At 41.1% G+C, this 27,482-nt stretch overlaps 1 protein-coding gene across 1 annotated transcript in view; it reads right to left on the reverse strand.

Moving 5' to 3' along the window:
• ADAMTSL3 (ADAMTS like 3) overlaps positions 1-27,482 on the reverse strand; it is a 364,939-nt gene that overhangs the window by 155,637 nt on the left and 181,820 nt on the right. The window contains exon 4 of the mRNA XM_075207905.1: positions 332-459. Coding sequence (XP_075064006.1) covers positions 332-459 — 128 coding nt within the window. The remainder of the gene's footprint in view (positions 1-331; positions 460-27,482) is intronic.

The following is a 27,482-nucleotide window of genomic DNA, read 5'->3' on the forward strand; positions in this document are numbered from 1 at the left end:
AAATGTTGTGGCTGATCGCTGTAGTTTGTCCCACGTAGTTTGCCACTCAAAAGATTAAAGATACGTGGATAAGGACGGTATCAACTGGAGAATATCCACACTGTTTATAAAATTAAAGGAGTTGGGTCCTGATTAGTGTCCCAGAAAAATACATATGAAGAAAGCAGTTATATAATTATAGAAACCTGTCCCCAAGATCTATTTTACTCTATGAGTATACTGAATTTCATTGAATAAACATTCTAGTATAATATTTCACTGCCACTAGCATGAACTGTCCCTGTTAAACTTCAGAACACAGAGCTCTCATATTAATACAATGCTTACTGACCGGCCATTCAAGCATCTCCGCAGAGAGTAGGACGCTCCTCCACCACAGGTACGCGAGCAGTCACTCCAGCTGCCCCAAGCATCCCATCCGTTGTCTTTTTCATTGTCAGAACGGGTAATTCTGGAAGTCTGTGATGGAAAGAAAAAATGAGGTGTTCAGATGGACAAGATATTTACCTACTGCTTATCATTGATAGAAACTGTAAACAGCTTGGGCAACACTAGGCTAAGACAAACAAACACATGTTAATGTTCTTGATAAGGTGAAATCAGGTTGTTTTAAAGCCTTCGTGTGGCCTGTGGAAAGGTCACATAAATTAAGCTCCAATCATTATGCAGCACCCAACTTGTAGCAGAACATGGTCCTCCTCCCTAAGCTATAACACAATGCAATTGGATGATACTGCTTGATCGCAAACATTCCTTTATTTAAAACCTATTTGGATTAGCTGAAGTCCTTTCCCCACTTGAATATATATATATATATATATATATATATATATATATATATATATACATACAAGTTAACCCGTGCATGATACTCATGCATTCTAGTCAAATCAAGCTACTTCAGGTCTTAAAAAGGTTTTTGTCATGCATTTGGGCCTAGCCCAGGCCTCCTCAGGGGAAGAGCGTTACTTCCCGACGCAAGCGCCCTTTTTAATGTGTGTTCATGAGGTAAAATTACCTCACGAAAATGAGTTTGACCCCTCAACTCGTAAATTTAGCCTTTACTACCCCTCCCACGGGGGGAAGGGGGGATGATGGAAGTTAACTGACTTCACTATTCTAATTTTTTTGTCAAATGATGTCAGTATACCAAATTTCAGGTCAATTGGATGAGCCCTTTCTGAGAAAATAGTTTTTTCCACACACACACACACACTAACACACGTCGCTAGGCTTTTACTTTTATATATATTAGATAATGCTAAGAATTTAGTAGGTCAGTGTATAACTCCGCCCAGCAGGTGGCGCTGCAGCTTGTTTGTTTGTTTTTTCACACACAGACTAACACACGCCACTAGGCTTATATATATTATATATATAATATATATATATATATATATATATATATATATATATCTCTATATATCTATATCCCCACAAGATGTAGCTCCTGCACTTTGCCCTTTTCCTGTCTAGGTCACAGCATACACTGCATTTTTTTACTCTTTTAAATATGTTGTTATTACATGAAAATCCCCTTGATGAGTGCTTTATAACCCAAATGACTGCAGATGCAGAGTGCGCGTATATGTATTTAGTTGGAAATTATTAAGTGGTCTAATTATTCCTAATTGTGGCAGTTTGTGTTTATTTAGGCATCGCGGCCTTCCTTCCAGTGCCCAGAGCTGCCTCTCGCAGACAAGGCACAGCCAGCCTTCTCGTGAGAGGACTAGGAAACCCTCGCAAGGCAGTCACCATCTGACGAGAACCAGACTGGCTCCAACAGTACAAAATTAATGATTTATTGTTCACAAGTATATTATGAAATGCATGGTTTTGGTTAAATAACACGCTATGACACTAAGCAGACACTTTCTTAAAAACTATGTGCAATAATTGGTGTTTTTTTGTACAAGATACATGTTGGCTCACAGTACATGTTCAGTTCATTAATTATATGCAAATTGCAATGAGGAGAGTAACGATTCATTAAACGTCTGTTTATTTAAGGTGGTAAAACAGAAAACCTCTTATACCAAATTACGGTAAATATTTATTGAAAACAGTAAAATTATGTGCAATGTTTATCTCCTCCCCATTGAATGAGATGTCTCTGTATTCTGATCATTCGGGTAAACACAAGTAAGCTCCTGATCATAAAGGGAACATGATTATAGCCATAGTGACTGTCACTACACTGTATATTTTCTCAATTCTCCTCTATTTCAACCAGAACTAGCAATATAAGATTTCCCTACCTCCCTCTTTACTGTTTAGCCCTATAGAGGAATACATGAATGCACTGTCTAGGGACATTTGGCAGCGGAGCACCTACATTCATCACATCTATTGGGCTCAGTCACAACAAATTCTTCTCCATTATAGCTCAATCGCTATATAACAGATCTCACATCTGTTCCTTTTTTGGACTTATCAACCCCACATAAATGTCTGTTCTTAACAGAATGAGTAGCTGTAATTTACATTCTGTTACTGCTACAACCCACTCGTAAAGGACATTATGTGATAATACAATATACTCTAATTAGAGAACAGACAGGTTAGCTAAATGGCACAAAAGACCCCTCTATCTGTTAATGCTTCCCTTAAAGAGTCTACGTACTAATTTCAATATAATGTCATTTACTGACTGATTATTGGTTGCGAATAGCAAGTGCTTATTTTGTGTTAATTTGAATTTTCAATCAATAAAAATATTTGCACGTTTTTACAAGGAAGGTCAACAATGTACATATGTTTGTACAAATCACAAGTGTCCTTATTTGGCTATATGATATATTGAAGTATGATACAGTGCTATATACTACAGTGCTGCCCCTTTAAGACCCACCCATCCTTCTACCAGTGCTTGCAGTTACTTTGCTCAGCCAGAAACGTCATATACATAACAATCATGCTAAGAAGTCTAAGGCAGAGACAATGGTTGCTATCAGTCTGAAGAGACAAGAGAGTTGTCTCAGCTCAAGTGTAGGGTGCTGTTAAGAGGCACAGACATACGGAGACCCAAGGTGAAGAGGAGGAACATTGAAGCCAGGATTAAGAATAGTGTCATAACGTTGACACAACTCAGTGGAAGGTGCGGAGTCTAACGTGCCCCCTGGTTTTCACCAGGAACCCCTGCAAGGAAGTATAGGCTTAGCTGCAGGAGACACGCAGGTCGCGGCCCTTCACTGAGTGGAATAGCGAGGTGCAGAATGAGAGTAGTCAGGTAAGCCGGTTCAGGGAACGTGCTGGCAGCGATATATACAGGGAAAATCCAAAAGAAAGGTCAAACAGGCCGGGTTGGTAACTTCCAGGAAACGAGATACACAAGGGGAATCTAAATAAAATAGTCAAACAAGCCGTGTCAAACAGGACACTAGATATCAGAAGAGTAGTCAGACAAGCCAAATATATACTGGAACACTGGAGCAAGGAAAGGACCTAATACTCTGGCACAGGCTTGGAGCCAGGAGCTGCCTTAAATAGTACTGACCACCAATGGAAGAGAGGCAACGGTGCTGCCATCGGCTTGCCGCTGGAGATAGAATAGCATTCCGTTGCCTAGCAACGGGACGCGCATGCGCATACGATTGGCGGTCGGGCCGGATGTATTGCGTCTGGTTGCCTGGCAACCAGACGTAACGGGAGCAGAGACAGGCAGCTGTCCCGAAGGAGCAGCGGGGCAGCGCCTGACAAACAGCACAAAAGTTGACACACATTATGCTTTTAAAAAGTAGGAAAAATGTCTTAGTGTAGTTCTTCAATAATTCAACAAATGCTCATTTATGCACGCTGAATAGGAAAAACACTGGTGGTTTTATACCGCATAAAGCATGACCAGATTGTTAATATCAATATACAAACACAGTCACACTGTTATTCACAAATAAAACTTATAGCTAATTTGCTTCCCAAAAAATGTTTGTTTTAAATGGGTCAACAGGTGTAGTAGTGATCACTAATAGTATTTGTCAAAAACTCAAATGCCCATTCCTCGAACACATATTTTCACCGAGACACATGCATTTTTGAAAGATTTCCTTAAAAGCTTAAAAAAAACATAAAACGAGGGTTTGAAGGGAAATGCACTTCCCTTGCCAATCTGTGCAGTAATCCAAGTGGTATTTGAAGCATCACAATGTGTTATTATTGGCATACTGGTTATATTTTTGTATTTTGTCCTGTGAAGAAATCTATTCGCTTCTATTCCTCCCAGTTAAATCAGTGGATGTTTAACCCCACATCCACTTGGGCTTTCAGTAACAGCTTGCAAAGTCATTTAGAATAAGCCTCTGGATAGGTGGGTTAGCCTGGGTTTAGGTGAAGGACAAATCACATAACACAAAAAAAGTCCTAAATTCATCTTTTAAAATACACCTTTTCTTAGCATGAAGTAGCATCATGCAAGTACATTGAAAGGACAGACAAAATCACACTTCAGTTAGTAGTGTCAAATAAACAATATGCCATGAGAGTCCGCAAAAACTAGACATTAAGCATCATTCATACAGGCCTTCTCAGCACTAACTGGCATCACATTTCCCTGCCATTTCTGCTACCAGATATTTTATTTATATTTGAAGACTTTGAAGAATGGAAGAAGCTGGTGCATTCTCCATAAGGCTTAATTAATCTTAAACACTCCTGTACATCAGTTTTATGTAGTACTGTTCACACTTATAACCATCATCATCATCAACATTTCATTATATAGCACCAGCATATTCCATAGCGCTTTACTATTGGGAACAAACAGTAATAAAACATTACTGGGTAATACAGACAGAGAGGTAGGAGGGCCCTGCCCGCAAGCTTACAATCTAACCACATGAGTTATTTCTCATCAATTAAAGCACTAACAAATAGACATGTTAAAGTCAAGCAGTGACAGTGTTGATTACCCCAATAAGTATGCACATTTTTTTACATAAAGAGAATAAGGGTGGGAAGGGGGAGAACCAAAAGACTAGAAGGATAGGGTCCCAGAAATGAAAATATATCAATTTTGAACAATACAGATAAGTATATGAATATAATACAATCAAAGTGAACCAATCAAATAGAGACGGGTATGCCAGTATAAAAGTAAATAGTCAGAGCGGCTTCTATGAAATCAGGAGGTAGACGAGGATGGAAAAGGAGTTTAGTACAGGGGAAGATAGAGAGAGAACAATAGATAGAAAAGTATGTACATTTTTATATAAGGGGTTGTGTATTCACTTCATATATTGTGACTGATTTAGAGGTAGGGATATATCCAGTAATAAGGTGACATTTTGCACCTTAGCAAAGCCATGTTTTGCTGCAGGGTGGGGGCAAACATAACATGTGTAGACAGATTTAGAGTTGTTAGGGGGAGATAGAGTATGTTCTATCTCAGCTCTAAAACACAAAATAATGCTGCCCAGTACTTGTGTGCTATATAGAAAAGCAACCAATAAATCCTCTAAATGTATTTGCACCCAATACATCACAATGTGGTTTCTCCAGGTGCTAATGTGAACCTTAAGCCGGATTTGCTTTCTCTAAATGAGGCCCATTATGTCTATGCTTGGCTCCTAAAAAGATGATGCTTCGACAAAAAGAGGATGAATACCAGGATAAATATTTGTGCCCATAATGAGTAAAGGGCACATTGCTGACAGACTGAAGACGTGGAAACTTCTGCCCTTGGAGGGTACAAAGTAAAAGCCAGAAGGTCCTTTTTAATTCACAGATATTTCAAAAACAATGTTACACTGTATGAGCCAGACAGCTACTGATTGTTAAAATGCCATTAACTATTCGGCTTAGAATTTCATATTGACAATTCCAACAACTAAAAATAGAGTTCATGGTTCCTCTCTCTGCATGGCTTCTCTGAGGAAAAATGTCCTGTATTTTCCTGCAAAATATGGAATCTGATTCATTCAGGGTTGTGTGTCTTGAAGTGTTTTGTACAAGTACACCCTGCAGGCTCCTAGTAAAGTAATCCACGCCGACGTATGTAGCACCTGCCCTTCAAGCAGAGCTCCATGCTGATTTAATACCTGGCATGTTGACTTTTTTTTTAACCACAGTTACAGAGTGGCTGACAAATGTCACTATATTAAATATGCTCTTGTTTCTTCCTTAAATTTAGATTGTCCTGGGCTGGAATTGGCACAAAATACAGAATTTTATCACCACTGGTTGGCAAAGAGTTCAACTTCTTAGGGGAACTAAGTGCTTTTAGGTCCACCTCATTTTTTTGGAGGAGTGTTTTTCATTTATTTTTTAATGTAGTGTCCAAATGATAACGTGCCCACCGATAGTGGAAAACTCTTCTGCTCTGAGTGTAGTGCGATGCGGTCACTATTACCTTTGCACCTACAGTACCTCTTCTTCAGCTTCAAACCCACACTCCTGCACAGAGCCATCTGTAAATGTAGTTCTTATTTAATAGGTTGTTAATGAAGATCCTATTTTATTGCCAATCCTTGCTCACTAACTTCACCCTGGCCACATTATGGTTTGTTTATGTGCATTTTGTGGCAATCATTCTACTGCTAAAACAAAATCACTATACAAAAAAATATAAAACAGAAAAGGACTTACCTACTTCCAAAGCTTTGTTCAGCTTTACTGAAAACTGCATTTCTTTTTAATAGTGTATGGTTCACAGGAACCTAGTGTGTGGGTGTGGGGGTGAAGATGTAATTAGCGTCATGACTGCTAATGCCACGATGACATGATTCATATCAAACGTCATAATCCAGACCGCCTCAGTGGGATAGAAGAGGGTACAGTCCTCCTTGAAATTCAGGAGTCTCCCAGACATTTCAGGATAGGGTATATTGTATATACCCACCCCAATGAATGCCATTGACACTGCCTATTGGGAAATCCCAACTCATGTTATCCCAATCACTGTATTTCACAAGTAGCTAAAAGGCAAGAAAAAAAATCATAATTTGCACCATAATAGTTTCTGCTTTCTAAGTTCATGACATTAAATGAGCCCATGTGCTTGTAAGAGCAGGTTTTCCTCAGCAGTTCCACGTTGCCTTAAGACTAAGGGTATGTTTTCCTAAATGGGATTTTGCCTGACAGTTTTATGTTGCACCCCAACCAAACAAATCCCAGGAACTGAGCAGCTTTTCTTCAATTATTGTTGATGTCAGCTGGGCGCCTGATTGCCGCCAAATGATATCCATTTTGGAGAACATAGAGCAGTTAATGTTTAACAAGTATCGTGCTATGGAAATTATGTTTTATTTTTATACAATGTGGCAGACACTTGAGTACTTTTGTATTACGAACACAGTATAAGTATTTTTTTCCAAACACATACAATTTTATATTTTCTTGTAATGGGTCCCATTCAGCTAAAGAGTCACTATTTTTGGATATATTGGTTGAATGTCATGACCAGAGGTTAACCACTGGATTATAACGAAAAGTCTGCAACAGTAGGGAAAACATTTGTCATATATTTGTTCTCATCCTATGCTTAACAGCCTTCTATTTTGAGCTAACATGTTGAAAAGTGAAAAAAAAAATATTACTTTACTTCTTCATAGGATAATGAAAGAAAAACAGCCAATGTTTTATATAAAGCCGACTAAAAGCTTCCTATTCATGTGACTTTCAGAAGAACCAGGGTGTATGGAGGTAGAAGGCTGAGAGCCAAAATCCAGTGTCACCGTCACAGAATTATGTCATTATAGTGGTCTGTATCAGTGAATATATGGGCTATAACATCTTAAAACAGTGACACTTGGTGCAGCCTGGTGCAAGTCTTAGGACTAATATCTTAAATACTACCATAGGGCACAGAAATCACACAGAGGGGCAAAATTTAAGAACCACAGGCCTGATTCATTAAGGATCTTAACTTAAGAAACTTCTTATTTCAGTCTCCTGAACAAAACAATGTTACAGTGCAAGGGGTGCAAATTAGTTTTCTGTTTTGCACATAAGTTAAATTCTGACTGTTTTTTCATGTAGCACACAAATACTTGATAGCTTCTTTGTACACTGACATTTAAAGTTGATATTTGTGTGCTACATGAAAAAACAGTCAGTATTTAACTTATGTGCAAAACAGAATACTAATTTGCACCCCTTGCATTGTAACATGGTTTTGTCCAGGAGACTTAAATAAGAAGTTTCTTAAGTTAAGATCCTTAATGAATCAGACCCTAGATGCTTAAGTTGAGGGACTTAATGTCTCCCAATGATATTAGTTTTTCAGTGGTTGATTAGGGTAAAATGAAGCATAATAATAAGTAGTCAGATATAGATTCTATAGTTTAAATACAGGAACTAAACGCTATGTACAGAACAATTTACAGAATGTAGCATGGCGTACCGCCTCACAGAAATAATGGCATGAGCTGTGGGTAATAGGGATATGTTTTCTCAGCTAGCAGACAGACGAGTCCCTAAAGTAAGACTAAGAGAAACCAACAATTTGTTCAGTCTGCCCTGGTTCTTATTCTTTGTGTACTAACAAATGCATAATGTCACTTCTTTTGTTCTGTATTCTGGGAGACATAATAACAGTATGTTCAATGTAAACTTTCCTATTGAAAGTTAATTTTCTTTAAACTATGAACATTTTCAACATTGTCATTATCCTTCATTATCGTACTAACCTCACCCTACATTTAATGACACCCATAATTTTACATGACCAATCGCATGAATTTCCATAATGAGACATGCATGCCGCAGTTTATACTGTCTGGCACCATTACACCACATGGGAGGAGGGCTTGCATGAAAGCTTCTGTACCAAAACAACATGCTTCTACCACTTCTCCTTGAAGATTAATTTTTTTTGCAGTTTCTTAAACATTCCATTGAGCAGAGTAACAATTAATGGCAGGGTGTTGTAGAAAAAAATGTTAACTGAAAAATGCTAATATCTAAATTGGTTGAAAATGTAATAGGACTATAGGACCATTTCAATCTTGAGTAACAACATTTTCTTGATTTGGGGCCTGATTCATTAAGGATCTTAACTTAAGAAACTTCTTATTTCAGTCTCCTGGACAAGACCATGTTACAATGCAAGGGGTGCAAATTAGTATTCTTTTTTGCACATAAGTTAAATAATGACTGTTTTTTCATGTAGTAAACAAATACTTGATAGCTTATTTGTACACTGAAATTTAAAGTTTATATTTGTGTGCTACATGAAAAAACAGTCAGTATTTAACTTATGTGCAAAACAGAATACTAATTTGCACCACTTGCATTGTAACATGGTTTTGTCCAGGAGACTGAAATAAGAAGTTTCTTAAGTTAAGATCCTTAATGAATCAGGCCCTTGGTCAACAAAATAATCTAGTTGGCTCTGCTATTCCTAAAATGAACAAGCCAAGTTAGATCCGGGCCATCCACTTGACGTCAGCACTCAGCCCAACTCATTACCTACTTAGTGGATTAACAAGGCAAACTATTTGTGGTGATTTTTCTGGCAAGGTTTAAGAATGGAACACAATATTGTAGCAGGTAAAGACTCTTCTATCAATTTCTGCTTATAACTCCATTTGTGTTGGAAGGAGCATTGCTCTTTAGAAAAAAAAAATGCAAGAGGTGTTAATGCAAACAGTCCGCTAAGAGCTAAGGAAATTGAGCAAAGAAGAACAAGAAGGAAAGATGGAAACTTTCATTAATAAGCAATAAAAATATCACTGAATTTGAATACCAGGCACATGCGATTTTAGCCAACTTAAGAAGTTTTAAGGGATTTAGAGAAAAGACGGTTCAGCTCCACAATGCCTAAAGACACCACAAATCTGGACTTAAGAAAGAAGAGCAGCTTCTTAAACAAAGACGTTTTTTAACCAAATCGACAGCAGGTCAAACAAAATGCTGGATTACGACTAATCTGAAGACTCAAAGGAATGTGTACAAGGTGGATTGGTGGTTCTGGACAATAACCCACAGTATTTATTAAATGTACTTTCAAAGGTATTTATAGCATTACAGAAACAGAACATATAATAAAGTCAAGATGGAATATGCTTATTATTATTATCATACGCTTACAATACAAACAAAATTTTACTATACATAGGGGCATATTCAATTGACGGCGGGATCGCCGAAAATCCCGCGCTCGAAAAATATTACTGTTAATACAGTAATACCTCGCTGGATATCAGCTCGCAGCTCCCGCAATAATGGTAATATTTTAGGAGCGCAGGATTTTTGGCGATCCCGTCGTCAATTGAATACCCCCCATAGACTTGTTAATTTTCTGCTATCACAATAACAAATTTACTAAACACACAATACGAACACCATTACTACATAACTTGGGGTTTATAGCTACAGCTCTTGTAGCCCGTAGACTAGATGGCGTTTAAATTCAAACAATGTGGTGGCAATCTGGGAATGTAGATTTTACTGTAAAAAATCTGCCAATTTGGTGAACATTCTTTCATTTTTCTGTGGAGGAAGAAGAAGAGAAGGGAGAATTCTAAAAGGAGTGATGAGCGCTGTTGTTTATATGATATGCACCCGTCCATCTTCCCCTGGTGATTCTGTAATAACTAAATTTCCTCCTTCTAAAAGAAAAATGTTGAAGTTCAGTTCTTCCGACAAACTGGGTCATATTGTGTGTCAAGAGCTCTGATTGGTTGGCTGTCCCAGCTGACTGGTCAGTATTCTTATAGATGATAAGCATAGGACCACAGAATCAGTACACTGACATTTTGCCTATTGGAGTGACAACATTAAATATTTTATTTGGGTGGTAAACATACATTTTAACTCTGCTTCTCTTTGAATAGTAACTTCACAAAAAGAACTGAAACTATTAGGAATGTATAAGTACGGTGAACAAATGGCTTCATGATGCTACCCCTATAAGACAAGAAGAACCAAGAGTCACTGTTTCTCTACAAATCATCCAAATCACTATGTGCAATTTAGGTCTATGGATCCATAATTACACATTATTGATCTTAAACATACTTATAAAATGTTGGTACTGATTAAGTGATGAAACATACACCAGCAAATCTGTTTTATTTCCATGCAGAGGAATAACTCATTATAATCTCAGCATTAATGTACTAGCCGATAATAAAAAATATAGAATAAAATGAATACGTCTAGTCCATCTCAGAGACAATGGGCTTTTTTTGTTTTTTGGTTGAACAAATAAATAGTGTCTACAAATCTCTGGCATCTACTTAGATATAGCTCTACTATGAAAATCTTTTCTAAAATATTTCTAGAATTTACATTTTAAATGTCATGTGTTAAAGGTAAGCTACTATAATCTAGTCCACAATGATGGCCAGTTGGAAAACTTGGCCTTATGTAGTGGCCCACAGCTTGTGAATCTGTATACCCAGCAAAATGAGAAAGAAAATCTGCATTTTAAATATCCACTTATAGCATCCACTGTGATTTGTAAATATTCTGCATGCAGATACAAAGCAATAGCCAATGTGACACAAAGAGCTTACAATCAACAAGCAAACAAAATAATAGCCCCCTGCTCCCCAATAAAATATCTTTAGCCAGTTCATCGTAAGCTGTTTATAGTAGTATTTTAATGGTTAATTTAAATCAAACTACTACTACTGTACCTTACATCTGCTCATTACATAATTACCTCTACACATACATGACTTGGTAATTTAACCATTTTAAGCATTTAAGACAAAAGTTCTTAATAGTTACATTCAGTCATGTACAGCTGGGTACACACTATTGGATTTCACTTCAGATGCAATTTCTGAAACAATTTTACTAATAAATGAGAGTCCCGATGAGCATGCAGATTCATGTGGACACACCTACATGATTTACCGTCAGATCTGTGCTCTTCATCTGTCATAACCATCTGATGAACTGATCGCTACTCTGCACACTCTGTAGAGATCTATGGACACTGCTGGTCTTGAGTGCATACACACTTCCATATTTGCTGACATCATTCCTTCGTTGATCGTGATTTTTAGATATATTTATAAAACCAAATCAACGGATGCGATATGTTTTGGTAAGACAAAACACGATTGTGGGAGCGTACACACTCTAATTGCATCAGTGTGTACCCAACAGTCAAAATGTTTTAAGATTGGCAGCATATTACCTAAAAACCAATCACATGAAATACTATAATTCTTGCTCTAACATATTACCAATACCAGTAAGAAGTTTAACAAGTTCCATTTACCAATTACACAAAAATGTATCTTGGATACGTTTTTAAATTATAAAAAGAGAAAACTTGTACATCTGGTTTTAATATGTTTAAATCCTCATAAACATGCTGCTATTCCTTATTTCAACTCATCTAATAAAAATATCCTCTGAAGCTGGTGTATAATAAATGTATTATATTTTGTCAAAGGTATTTGAAATTTAGAAAAAAAAGTCATTTGCTTCCTAACGATGTCACTATCAGCTAAGATATATTTTAATATCTTCTGCTACTACTTCGGGACCAGTACATTACTAGTACTAAAGAAGGAATGTATATAGTGTTTTATTTTTCTCCCCATTATAAATCTGCCACATAAAATTATTCTAATGGTGGGGAACAAAGAGAGACACGAGAACCTCTTTCTATCGTTCCCCTAGTGTGTTCTCTTGTTGCTGTGCAAACACAAGAAGCATTCTGATTGGATGAGATCAAAAGAAGCAATTGACAGGATGAAATGAAGCAGTTTGACAGGAACTATGTGGAATGTTCCATTTCTGCCGTTGATAGGGGATTCTAAAAGTAAAAAATACATTAATCATACAGTGTTCCCTATGAATGCTTTTTACTAGCAAGACAAATGAGTAACAAATTTACATAATGCTCAGAATTGCAACAGTTAATAACATCTGTTAGTTGTTAAATTGCCATTTGTTAAGAGTATAGGCAACTTCATATAGTGAGATAGCACTGTTGACAGGTGGCCTTTGAAATATTTGAGCTGTGTTAAAAAGTTAAGTGTATGTAGCCTGTTATCCCCATGGACCTATAATCACTGCCTAAAGATCTGAGCCTACAGCACCAGCTACCTTATTCTAGGGTCCTGATAGGATTATAGGCACTACCATCATCATCATCATCATTTATTACATAGCGCCAGCAAATTCCGTAGCACTTTACAATTGGGGACAAACACAATAATATACAATACTGGCTAATACAATCAAAGAGGTAAGAAAGCCCTGCTCCCAAATTTACAATCTAAGGGATTAGGTTATGTGTAAAGTGCAATGCCAGACATTGTTACAAATCAAACAAAATTAAGTTGCACATAAAAGGAGAGCGCGTATGACAAAGGAGGTGCGGAAGTGAGACAAAGGGTAGAAAGAGCCCTGCTCGTGACAGTTTACAGTCTAGAGGGATTAGAAAGATTGTTCAGTATATTTTATTGATGATGTGGTTTAATGAAAGGCTTGATTCACTTCAGCTCAACCAGGATATGAAAGTCTTTAATGACCTTATCTTTTGATTAAGAGTCATAAAGGGGGAAATTTAATTACCTGCGAAGTGCAGTTTAAGCCTCACATGATGAAAGACTGCACACATTTCCGGGTACAACGGTAAGTGGCAGAAAATAGCAATGTTTTAGTACCCTGGTATTTCGTGGAGTCTCATCAGACGTGGAGGCTGATCACACATGAAGTCTCATCAAACGTGGAGGCTGATCACACATGAAGTCTCATCACACGTGGAGGCTGATATGATGGGACTTGGCTCCGACACTGCCTCCCCCGCCACCCTCTCCTATGGTGGCCTCTCCTTCACCCACTCCGCCAGACCCGGAGCCCGCCCAGGCGGTGGTGTGGGCTTCCTCCTCTCCCCCGCCTGTTCTTTTCGGGTCATCCCCCCCGAACCCTCCCTTTCCTTCTCTTTTGAAGCACACTCTATCCGTCTCTTCTCCCCCATCCACCTCCGTGTCACTGTCATCTACCGCCCCACTGGTCCCACCTCCCTCTTCATCGACAATTTCGCCGCCTGGCTTCCTCACCACCTCTCCTCTGACCTCCCCTCCATCATCCTCGGCGACTTTAACTTCCCTATCGACAACCCCACCGACCCTGCCTCCATTAAACTGCTCACCCTCTCCTCCTCCCTTGGCCTCACACAATGGACCTCCTCCTCCACCCACTGCCTCGGTCACTCCCTCGACCTAGTCTTCTCCTACCTCTGTAATCTCTCTGACTTCTCCATCTCTCCCTTTCCTCTATCCGACCACCACCTTCTCTCTTTCTCTCTCTCCTCCTCTCCCGCTCCCCTCCAAATGCCCACTCCTACTCACTCCAGGCGCAACCTTGACACCCTCGATCCTGTTACTCTGTCCTCTACTCTTGACACTCTCCTTTCTCCCCTCTCCTCCCAGGCTTTCCCCAACCTGGCGGTCTCCTTCTACAACCACACCCTCACCTCTGCTCTTGACGCCATCGCCCCGGCCCACTCTGTCAAACCCCGTCGCTCCCAACCCCAGCCTTGGCACTCCAAATTCACCTGCTTCCTCCAAAAATGCTCCCATACGGCTGAACGACACTGGAGAAAATCCCGCTCCCTGGCTGATTTTCTCCACTTTAAGTTCATCCTCTCTTCCTATAGCTCCGCTCTCTCTCTCGCCAAACAATCTTTCTTTAAATCCCTCATTTCCTCCCAGTCCTCCAACCCCCGCCGCCTCTTCGCCACCTTCAGCACCCTCCTCTCCCCCCCGCCCCTCCTCTCCCCTCCTCCCTGACTGCCACTGACTTTGCCTCCTTCTTCTCCTCTAAAATCGAGGCCATCCGTCTCGAAATCTCCTCCTCCCCTCACCCGCCCGCCCCTACCCTCCCTCCCTCTCCCTCTCGCCACCACTCCCTCTTCTCCTTCCGCCCCACCACGGGAGAAGAAGTCCACTCTCTCATCTCATCCTCTCCTCCGTCTTCCTGTCCCCTGGACCCCATCCCCTCCCACATCCTTCGCTCCCTCTCCCCCGCCACCTGCTCCCACCTCGCCCACATCTTCAACCTCTCCATCTCCACCGGCATCTTCCCCTCCTCCTTCAAACACGCTCTTGTATCCCCCATTCTTAAGAAACCTCATCTCGACCCCACCTCTCTCTCCAACTATCGCCCCATCTCTCTTCTCCCTTTTGCCTCCAAAAAATACTTGAGAGGCTCGTCTGCAGCCGCCTCTCCACCTACCTCTCTGATCACTCCCTCCTCGATCCTCTCCAATCTGGCTTCCGCCCCCTCCACTCCGAAACTGCCCTGGCCATAGTCACCAACGATCTCCTCTCTGCCACAGCTAGGGACCACTTCTCCCTTCTCATTCTCTTGGATCTCTCAGCGGCCTTCGACACCGTTGACCACCCGCTCTTGCTCCACAATCTTCAATCCTTTGGCCTTTCCGGCTCCGCCCTGTCCTGGTTCACCTCTTACCTTGCTGACCGTACCTTCTCCGTCTCCACCTCCGGATCTGTCTCCCCCCCTCCTCCCTTCCAGTAGGGGTTCCCCAAGGCTCTGTTCTCGGACCCCTACTGTTCTCCCTTTACACCTCTTCCCTCTGTGAACTCATCAGCTTCTTTGGTCTCAAGTACCACCTCTATGCGGATGACACCCAACTCTACCTTTCCTCTTCCGATCTCTCTCCCTCCCTCCTCTCCAGGGTGTCCGCCTGCCTCTCCGCCATCTCCTCCTGGATGTCCTCTAGATTCCTCAAACTCAATCTCACAAAAACCGAACTTATCTCCTGCTTGGACTACTGTAACCTCCTCCTTACTGGCCTCCCCTACTCTCATCTCGCTCCCCTTCGCTCCGTACTCAATGCAGCCGCTCAGCTCATTTTCCTTTCTCGCCGCTCCTCTTCTGTCTCCCCCCTCTACCAATCCCTCCACTGGCTCCCCATCCCCTACAGAATCATGTTCAAGCTCCTCACTCTTACTTTCAAGACCCTCTCCAACTCCACTGCTCCCTACATCTCCAACCTTATCTCCATTCACGCTCCATCCCGCCCTGTTCGTTCGGCTAACGACCGCCGCCTCTCTACCCCCCTGGTTACCTCCTCCCATGCTCGCATCCAAGACTTCTCCCGCACTGCCCCCCTCCACTGGAACCAGCTCCCCCGCTCCATCAGAACTTCCCCTAACTTGTCCAGCTTCAAACGGGCCTTAAAAACCCACCTCTTCCTTAAAGCCCTTCCGTCCCCCACCCATTGACCTCCTCCCAGTCTCCCCCTACCCCCCTCCCTCTCCTGTCCCCCTCCTACTTCCCTCCTTTTCATTCTCCTCTCCCCCCCTCTCCGTCTCTGCCTCCGTTCTCCCCATTCCCTCCTCCTACCATTGTGTCTCTGTCCGTCCTACCGTCCCCTTAGTTTGTACGCTCCTCCGAGCAGGGCCTCCTCTCCTTCTGTTCTCCACCACCTTAACTCTGCTCTCCAGCTCCTTGTCTCCTCCGTGAGGTCCTCCGGGCTCCCTGTCTCTACCCCGCTGGGGGCGCTCACCTCTAACCTAGCTGTTCATTGAGCTTCTGAGTTACTGTGATTTCTGTTAACTGTACTGTGCTGTCTCACCCTGTATCGTGTTTCTGTCTGTCCCTGTACGCGCTACGGATACCTAGTGGCGCCCTATAAATAAAAATTAATAATAATAATAATAATAAGTAGGTGTTTTCCCCCAATGGATGATGAGAGATGTGTGTAACAGTATTAAAACAGTGGTCGAAATATCAAGGCAGTGGGCAGTGGTACACACATGTACTGCATGGCACCTAGGTGTCACAAATCATCCTACCAGGTAAGTTATCAGAACCTGTTGTAGACGAGAGGTTCACCTTTAGCAACCCCTGTTCCCATGTAACCAGATATGTTTGCCGGTACTTGGTTGTCCCCAGGACTTAATCTTCAGTAGTGCTAACTTAACTCAGGCAGGTGGGCACCACAGAAGACTTCGTAGTGGGATGATGAGCAGAGATCTCTATGGCAACAGGTATGCAGGTTTGAAAGTGTCTTTCCACAGCAACGCTGATAGGGTTTGTCTGCAGTGAAGAGTAATTACATTACACCTGCAGAAAACTCCCTTTAAAGGCATGTGGGAGTGTCACCTGTCCATCAAGCTAGGACTGTGGGAGGAGTGTCACCTTGCCTTTAAAGAGAGTTCTCTGCAGGTGTCCTGTAATTACTCTTCACTGCAGACAAACCCTGACAGCTTTGCTGATAGCTGAGGAAAGAAATACTTTCAAACCATGTAAGTTAAATCACACTTTATACTTTTACTTTGTCACACATGTATTATACCTGTACAGTCATGGCCAAATGTTTTGAGAATGACACAAATATTGATTTTCCCAAAGTTTGCTGCTTCAGTATTTTTAGACCTTTTTGCCAGATGTTGCTACGGTATACTGAAGTAAAATTACAAGCATTTCATAAGTGTCAAAGGGTTTTACTGGCAATTAAATTAAGTTTATGCAAAGAATCAATATTTGCAGTGTTGACCCTTCTTTTTGAAGACCTCTGCAATTCGTCCTGGCATGCTGTCAATCAACTTCTGGGCCACATACTGACTAAATGCCGCCCATGCTTGCCTAATCAGTGCTTGGAGTTAGTCAGAATTGACCACAAATTCTCAATGGGATTAAGGGCTGAGGAGTTTACTGGCCCTGGACCCAAAATTTCAAATGTTTTGATCCCTGAGCTACTTAGTGATCACTTTGCCTTATGGCAAGGTGCTCCTTCATGCTGGAAAAGGCATTGTTTGTCACCAAACTGTTCCTGGATGGTTGGGAGAAGTTGCTCTTGGAGGATATTTTGGTACCATTCAATCCTCAAGAGGCGGATGGACAAACAAAAACCCTCAAATTCTGACAAACTCCAAGCACTGATTAGGCAAGAATGGGCGGCCATCAGTCAGTATGTGGCCCGGAAGTTGATTGACAGCATGCCAGGGCGAATTATAGAGGTCTTCAAAAAGAAGGGTCAACACTGCAAATATTGACTCTTTGCATAAAATTAATGTAACTGTCAGTAAAAGCCTTTGACACTTATGAAATGCTTGTAATTTTACTTCAGTATAACATAGCAACATATGACAAAAAAGGTCTAAAACACTGAAGCAAAAAACTTTGTGAAAACCAATATTTGTGTCATTCATAAACTTTTGGCGATGACTGTATACCTAACCTATATGCACTGCTATACCTGTGTGTAACCCGGTCTGCAGCCTTCACCTGCAGACTGTAGCATGTCCTTGCTATGTGTTTTCTTGTTTCTCACAAAATGCCACTATGTTTGCTGTACTCATATCTCTCTCCACCTCTTGCTTTTTGTAATCTTTCTATAAAAAAGAAAATAAAAATCAGTTAACAATAAAGAGAGAGTTTATCTGTTAATACCTGCAAGGAGGAAAGGCGTCACATTTGGCCCTGGGAAGTCATACTACCTTGCTACAGTCCTGAGTATGACACACTGATTTAAACCCTATTTGTGGTATAGGGACAGCTGTCTGGTTTCAAACTTAACTAGAGGTGACCTTGCAAAAGACTCAAGGTATGGATGGTATTTAAACCTTGATGTGCGTGTTTGGTGCGTGTCAATGTGTGCCTATGATAGTATGCAATTGACATGAAATTAAAAATAAAGTATCCAAAGTGCAAGGCCATAAATCAGAATATAAAATAAAATAGTAAAGAAAACATACAATGACTAAACCAATAATAACCGATGCCAACCTATGCTTATTTAACTCTCCAATTGTATCTTTGCCCATGTTTATACTATGAAAGTAAGCCAGTTAAAATATGTGTGCCATTAAAAGCCACAAGTTAAAATTAGCATGACCTTGCAACACAATATTCTGGGAATTATTAAAGTATCAAAGCCAGCAACTCTGAAATTCAAATCTTATTTTGTTTAAAGGGACCCAATATTCTGCTTTTCCAAAAAACACAGGTGAAGTGTAACCGACTACTACTACAGTTTACAGTAAAATAAATAAATAATATTTTGACAATATTTACATTTGACATTGAAGCATGCACAGCTGTGCATTAAGGGAACAGTTTATACATTCCTGGATAATCTAAACAAGGACATTTCAAACTAGTCAGGGAAACCAAACATGTGAAGGTGGCTAGGTGATCTACATTTATTCATTTCCATCAAATATTTAAATATTGTCTATTTACCAGCAATACATCATTGCTGATATAAAGTAAAATACAAGGTACCCAAAACCAGGGTTGACAGCAAAGAATTGTTGCCTGAATAAAAACCAGATCTTCGCAAAAGGTACATGAATAAAATGCACAGTAGATGAGCCCTCATCAAACATATCCTTATCCATGATTGTGCTATGTGAATCCAAGGCCGACTACCATGTAACCAACTGTTTCTCTGCTACCTCCACATAGATGTCCCAACACTACCTAAAGGCTCAACATATCCAAAACAGAACTTATTATCTTCCCTCTTCCCAGAGTTAACACCTTCGGTTAAAACTCCCTCACTCAATAACACCACAATTTCCTGAGTCTTCCAAGCCCGCAGCCTTGGTGTCATACTTGACTCCGCCCTCTGCGTTATTTTTCACATCCAGTCTTTCTCGCAGTCCTGTCACCTCCTCATTAGAAATATTGGCAGATAACGCCTTTTTCTTACCCAAGAAGCTACCAAAACTGTTATCCACTCTCTCATCATCTCTCACCTTGACTACTACTCCCTGCTCCTATCTGGCATTCCCCTAACCCAACTATTCCCACTTAATCCATGTTAAATTCTGGACTAAGACTGATCTTCCTCTGTCACTCTCGACATCTGCCACACCACTCGGCAAATCCCTACACTGACTTCCTCTGTCCTCTAAAATCCAATTTAAATGATACAGCCTTACCTACAAAGCACTCATCAACTCCAATTCATACATCTCACATCGCATATCAAAATACTCTCCCTCTGGCCCTCTTAGATCTACCTCTGATTTGCGCCTCTGGTAACCACCTCTTACTCTCACCAACAAGACATCTCCCGTGCTGCTATCTACTTATAGTAATCCTTACCATGCCCGATCAAACTATCCCAGTCTTTAAATGTTTAAATGCCTTCTGAAAACTCCTCTTTTTAGAGCTTACTCTACTCCCACCTATACTACCGACACTAATGCATCCTCCCAGTTAATCGTTCCTCTTATTTCAGTTTTGCCCTTGTCTAATTAGATGTAAGCTCTCTTATGAACAGAGCCAACCCTCTACTCTTTTTTTCATGTCTACTTTTATTTTGTCTACCTTGTAAGTCCCTGTTTCATATCTCCCAACTGTCCTGATTCACAGGTGGTAAAGGGGTGTGGCTTAACGTTAAAGTGGATGGAGTGTAAAGCAATTTGCCCATTTGTTGGTGGTGTTTGGACTGAACAGGGTGGGGCTTATTTTGTCCCAATTTCGTGATTGTAAAGGTTGGGCGCTATGCTGTTGTATGTATGTCCTGTTTTCCACACTGTCCGGCGCTACAAAGCACAGTGGGGCCTTAAAAGTCATCAATGATAATAATAATAATAATAATAATAATAATAATAAAAATAATAAGAAGGCCCTCCTACGTATCCCAGCCTCAAAAAATAATAAAATCAGATCCGAGTTCTGCACTCAAATAATGGATAAAGATTTGTCCCCCAAAGAATATAAATGGCCAAATAGCTTGCATAAGTATTGTCACTATTACTTTCTAAAATGTTAACCTATTCTCATGCATCTCAACACATGAACTACAACAAACTGTATTGGTAAAAGCAGAAAATGCATAAAAAGTGAATGGAAAATGTGAACCACTAAAATGTATGTTTGTTTTCACCCATATTATCAATTTTCCAATGAGCTCTAAGTAATAGGTTCTGACTTTACCAATCTCCTTCTCAAACATTCTATACAACTCAGGTTTTATACTATGACTGTTGTCAGTTGCATAGGAATGTTTTCCTACTGGATCGCTGGAATAATACCTAGCTACTTATACTGTGCCACTTGCCCAGAATTAAATATTCTCATATATCCTCATATGCCAACAGACAGCCAACACATCCAATATGTCCATCATATAGCCAAAATGTCATTACATGCCCTAAGATAGCCAAAGTGCCTATACATGCCCCCATATAGCCAATATGTCCATATATGTTCAATACATAGTCTAATATGCTCTATATTATAGCTTTATATAGTGCAATATACAATATAGGGACATATAACAGGATATGGGTACATATTTTATCTAGGAGACAATATGTGCCCTCAGGTATTAAGCTAAACCTGAATTGGGGTCTATGGGAGTAGCGACGGTAGCCTTGATGTTCCTCCTCCACTCATCTGCTACTGACTTTGCTTATTTAAAAGTATAGGGAATCGCCACAAAGGGGTCTAGCTCATCTCTGGAATAAAGGTGACCGCAACTACATTTTTATTGAATGCTGATGCCTGTGGGATCTAGCAGATCTGTATACCACCTGCTCGGCTCCATACAAATTGCTGAGGCTGGGAATTGGACAATACATATCCGGCACCCACAAACACAAAAAAAAGAATGACAGACAGTGGTCTGTGAGTTGAATTCTGGGCAACAGGAATCCCCCCTAAGTGTGCATCTGTTAAGGAAGGTATTTAATCACAGCAACCTCCTACTAAGAACGAGTTGTGAAACAATAATGGCTTAATAACTTTTTATATAGAGTTCTGCAGAAAAGAAAATTGACTTCTACAAGGGTTTATCAAGAAGGTGGAGGACGGCGCAGTCACACTCCACTGTTACGTGGTTAGAGTAAATTACAATGAGCGCCAACATAGATTTTCTTTCCATCGATTTCATTAGAAGTTTACTATCAGTCTGCTCAATCCACCCTCTCTAACCTAAACTTAGCCAACTACAAAAAAGCAGAAAGAATTAAGAAAATGGACCTTCTGGTGTTCCACTTACCAACCCCAACTTTACTACTATTGAAAACACACAGTATCAATTACAACTGTGAAATAATAGATCCTACTATTTTCCAAGGGACTCTCAACTTTCATGAAAAGTTCTTCCTCTTCCATTCCATTGAAAGGCCAAGGGTTGTCAATACCTGCAAGGTATTATTATATTTACCCTCATTAAGTTTCAAGAGATCTCTATCATTGACATGACTCATAATAATAATAATAATAATAATAATAATAATAATAATAATAATAATAATAGAGCCTGTAGAATGCAATGAATATGCTTGGAGTATGGGGCAAATGATTACTGTAACAGCATGGAGATTCTAATGAGTTACGACTTTAAGCTCACAAAACATGTTACAATTACATTTTTTACAATACATTATGCTTGTGTTATGACCAAGCTTGCTACAAACTCCAAGGGAAAAACTGTAATGAAATTACTCTGCATCTCTTCTCTGGGTAGCTTATGAAAAGTAATAGAATCTTTTTTTTCTATATCCTTAACATGATATAAGCAGATGTTTCTAATCTATTATGGATTTTTGTTTTTAGAGCCATCTATACATCAGTAGCCTGGCATTGTGAATAGATGACAGCTTCTTGAAGTTTGTATGCTTGGAGTATGAGTGCAATTTGGCCGGTCTCTCCGGCGTAAGATGCCTGCAGTGATGAGTGTTTAATGCCGGCTCTCTGTACGGTATCTGATTGCATAGCCCTGTTTGTGCCAAAGCTCTTAGTGCACATATCCCTTTCTTTCAACTTCTTCCCAGTTAGAGGCAGAGAAAAAACAAAATAAGGTTTCAAATATGAGGGGTCCATGTTCAGAGTGTAATAAAAAGTAGCATTAGGTACAACGTATTAGGTACAACATAAATATGATTTACTTATTCTAATCAGGTGTGTATCAATATCATTATGGTTAATATTTACTCTACTTGCCAACAATGGACAGTTATTAGCTGCTTCCTGGTTGTAACGTGACTGTATATCAATATACATCTGTCTCTAACTTTTCCTACCTGAGAACATCTTCACCTGAATCTACTGAGAGCGGAACAGAACAGGCAAAGAGCTGTCATCTCTCACATACCTCGCGGCATGGATATCGTGCTGGTTACAGGCTAGGTGGCACTGGTCGGCCACCTGGTCAGGCAGGGGGATGTCGGATCCTCCCACACTGTATGGTTACACACCTATCTGGAGAGAGCCCAGGTGTCAGGCAGCTGGGTAGAGACCTGGAAGTGGCAGGAGGAAGGACAGGAGAGAGGCACAGCAGACAGCCCAGTACAGAGGTCAGAGAGACAGCTTTGTGGAGACAGCAGAAGAGACAGGTGAGGAGCTGTGAAGTGACTGAGCAGAGGCCTGGGATAAGGCAAGTGTTTGACTTGCAGAGAGACTGCAGGAGAGACTTTGATATAGTGACTGGCTAGAGAGGGTTCAAGAAGTTCCCTGAATTGGGGCTAGGAGTTTGTTTATTTCTGATTCTTATGTTACCATTTAAAACATCTTTATTTTTAAAGCGTAACTTTGCTGACTAAAGATAATTGTCACCCAAACACACTGACTGAAAGATTGCTACCAGAGTCAGTTCCCTGGCAAATCTAGTCACAATACTTACAATCTGAAAGAGCCCCTCTTGCATGTGCCTCTATCAGGACAGTAACGAGGGTGGTGCGGCTGTTGTTTCCAGGGTGAAAGGCAGAGCCATGGTCGCACTCTATTTGCTTTACCAGCCCCCCCCCCCCCCCCAGGAGTGCATGCCTCAGGGCAGCACCTGCCCTGCTCCCGGGTGGAGAGCCATGACCATGCAGAAATGCACCCGGCTCCATATTCCCTTGAAGGAGTACATGAGCAGTGGCTGTGCAGCATAGCAATGGGTGCTCAACGCTCTCACAGCCACTAGCACACACACCAGCTTGTAAGACTGTGACTCAGGAAGAGAGAGCACTCAGCTCATAGCGCATTTTTGGACCGGTGATAAAGAGGACCCTTGTACACAGACATGACAGGATCCTCCTTCAACAATACTGCAGTTTTAATTTCCATTGTGTAAATAATATTACTGGTTTAAACATGTTTAATTGAGAATAACATCTAAATTATGCCATGTGCAGAGGATATATCAAATGTAATGGTAATGAAAACAGAATAAGGCAGACTGGAATGACACCTGTTGTAGTGTAAATTGGCTTAATTGGTTTATGATTATATGTAGCAGATCGGCCATGGACCCTTATCAGTGTTGTACAGGGGAAGTGAAGAAGCGTGTGGGTTGTTTGATGAGGGGGGACGAGGTATCCCTCTGATATAATATTACTATGAAGCCAAGTAAATCTTACATGCACCTTTGACACTTAATCATTTGATAATGCTCTGAAGCTGACAGTGACCCTGTCCCCACATTTAGCTTAATCCATATCCAAGATGATAAGTAGGAAGAGAGAAATGAAGGCAGAGGCTGGCAAGGAGCCATGTTGGACGTAGTTTTTATGGTCACTGGTCACAATATAGGGAACCCAATCCTACATCACTGCCCTCATCCCCATCTGATGGAAATAAATCCAGCCCCGCCCCTTCTGCCTCCTTACAAATGGAACTGGGGTGTGACTATTAGAGCACTGGCTATATAAGGCAATAAGGTCTATGTAATAGGCTGAATGCAAATTAAATTTTTGTATACAAGGTGTATACGTATATGGTGCTATTAATGAAATGTGGGGTCTCTTAAATTTAGGGGATATTTGTATGCTATAAACGAGCTATTGGGGCTGGTTGGGGTAAATTGGCCTTTTTAATAAACCGGAATGCAATTAATTTAATGATGAGCTGGCTTGGTGGGGATGAAGCCTAATTACTAAATGTGGGTTTATTAAGTTAATGGTGGGGATGATTGGTGGAAATAGGCATATTTATAAAATGTGAATGCTATTAATTTTAGGGCTGGTTTGGGGAAGGATGCAGATTAATTTAACAAAAAAGGCCATTAATTTAATGTTGTGCTAGTTGTGGATAGGGTGGCCAGGAGATGAATAGTAACTATCTCTTTTCCGTACAAGGCACCAACATTCCAGGACCTGATCAGTCAGCAACTGAGTGTCACTCACCGGACTGTGAGTGCCATTTCTCCTGTGTTCAGGAACCGTGGCCATCCGCCATCCTGAGGGTCTGCGCATGTGCAGCCCTTATGAAACCTTCAGTACCTGCTGCTTTTAATTAATTGGATGATCAGGCAACCCTCCCTATTTAAACCACCTGTGATCATTACCTGGTTGCCTGATCTTGGAGTCTCATTCCCCATGAGCCTCTGAAGGTGTTCCTGTGTTTCCTCGTGTATTCAGCTCCAGCTGATTCCTGTCTACTACGATTGTGGTTTCCAGACCACTTCAACTCTCCTGTGTTCATCGTGTCTGCACTCACCTGATTCCTATCTGCTACTGCTGCCGGATTCCAGACCGCCTCAACTCTCCTGTGTTCAGCGTGTCTGCTCTCCGCTGCCTCCGTTACTACTGCCGGGTTCCAGACCGTCTCAACTCTCCTGTGTTCATCATGTCAGCTCTCCACTGATTCCTATCTGCTACTGCTGCCCGATTCCAGACTGTCTCTACTCTCCTGTGTTCAACGTGTCTCCCCTCCGCTGCCTCCGCTACTACTGCCGGATACCAGACAGCCTCAACTCTCCCGTGTTCATCATGTTTCCAGTTTTACTTACTACTGCTTCCTGAGTATTGCTCCTTTGATTACCGGTTACCTTTAGTGCGCTGCACCAACCTGATTACCGCTTCCATCCTCCAGTGGTCTCTCCTCCTGCCGGCGTTCAGCCGTTCAGGTATCCCTGCACTTCTCCTTGACAGCCTGCTCTCCTGAACCGCGGTATGCATACTTTCCATTGACTTTGCTATTGTATTGCATATCCGTCTGGACTGTGTTGTGTTCATCTCCGGAGTCTTCCATCTACTGAAGCTATTGTTACTATTGACTTTGTTTCCTATTACCTGGATCTCTATAGTGACTTTGTATACTTCAAGCAGCGCTTGTCAGTTATTATTGTATTGTGGTTATCATTGTGGGATAAAGTTCTGTGTGCCCCCCGTGTATCCTCTGTATTCCATTCATCTCCTCGTGCCCCTCCTCACATATATATAGCAGTGGTACAACTTGCTGAACGCAGACCACTGACTCCTGTTTCCCATTGGCACCAGTTTCAAGTATCCTCTCACATAAGCAGTGGTACAACTTGCTGTACGCAGACCACTGACTTCCCCGTTACCTACTTGCACCTGGAACCCATTCCTTCACTATAGACAGTGGTACAACTTGCTATACGCAGACCACTGACTTTCACTACCTCCTCTCTACTCCTGGACATTCCTCCTCACTATAGCAGTGGTACAACTTGCTGTACGCAGACCACTGACTCTCCTCACGTTTACTTGTCCATCTGGTTCCTCGTGTACATACATCTAAGCCATTACCAGTTGCTGCTAGTCATAGACTTTCCTTGAGCATTCTCTCACCATCTGCTGATTCTCCTGTTCCGTTGTCACCCTGCTACCAGAGGACCATAGTACCAGCTATATTACTCTGGTAAGAACATCATCTGGTGATATCCTGGGCAAAGACTCCTAGTGCCCGTGACACTGAGCTTAAGACAATAGCAGTAGTATCCGGTAGTCCAAGCTGCAAGAACATGTAGGAGAGTGTAGCGCATGGTTGGAGAGCGGTCTAACATTTGTAAACAGCTAGGCCAGTGGTTCCCAAACTGTGCGCCTAGGCTCCCTGGGGTGCCTCAGTGATCTCACAGGGATGCCTCGGTCAGGACCAGTGGTAAGCAAAGCGGGGGACTACTTGGCAATATTTTTGACTTAGGGGTGCTTTGAAAAAATTATGGAGATCCTAAGGGTGCTTTGAACTGAAAAAGTTTGGTATTCACTGAGCTAGGCATATCACACCGTCGGATTGCTATATCACCTCCAGTGTTGTACCTGTACTAATTCTTGGAGGCAGCATCTACACACAACAAGTTGAATGGTGAGTGGGGGTAAGGCACCAGTGTTATCTATTTCCCAGGCAACTAAAATGCCTAGTTATAGCTTTGGTTTATATTAATATGATGCTTTCAAATTCATACTATAAACAGCTACAAACACTGAAAAACTCAAAAAAAAACATAATTATATACAGGGTGAAAACCATTATAAAGTATGCAGCCAAACAGATGCCAAACAGATGCTATATAAGTCAACAAGATAATTTATCAATATAGATAATCACATCAGACCAAAAGAAGGTCAAGCATGTTACAGCCAAGAAGAGGGAACTTGGGAGGTACAGAATGTTAATATTACTTTACAGACATTATCAATTAACATTTGACTGACATCAGTGCCAGCATGTCCCTTAGTGTTTTACAATTGGGAAGAAAACAATGTAATAAAACAATACTGGGTATTAACAGAGAGACAACAAGGTCCCTGCTTGCAAACTTATGGGAAAACATAAGGTTCTTCTTACATGAGGTTAAGTGCCATAAAGTACATATTGGTCCTACTAGATAACAGTAGGGAAATGTGCTTTGAGGGGCT

The sequence above is a fragment of the Mixophyes fleayi genome, chromosome 4, assembly GCF_038048845.1.
Source record: "Mixophyes fleayi isolate aMixFle1 chromosome 4, aMixFle1.hap1, whole genome shotgun sequence".
Lineage (NCBI taxonomy): Eukaryota > Metazoa > Chordata > Amphibia > Anura > Limnodynastidae > Mixophyes > Mixophyes fleayi.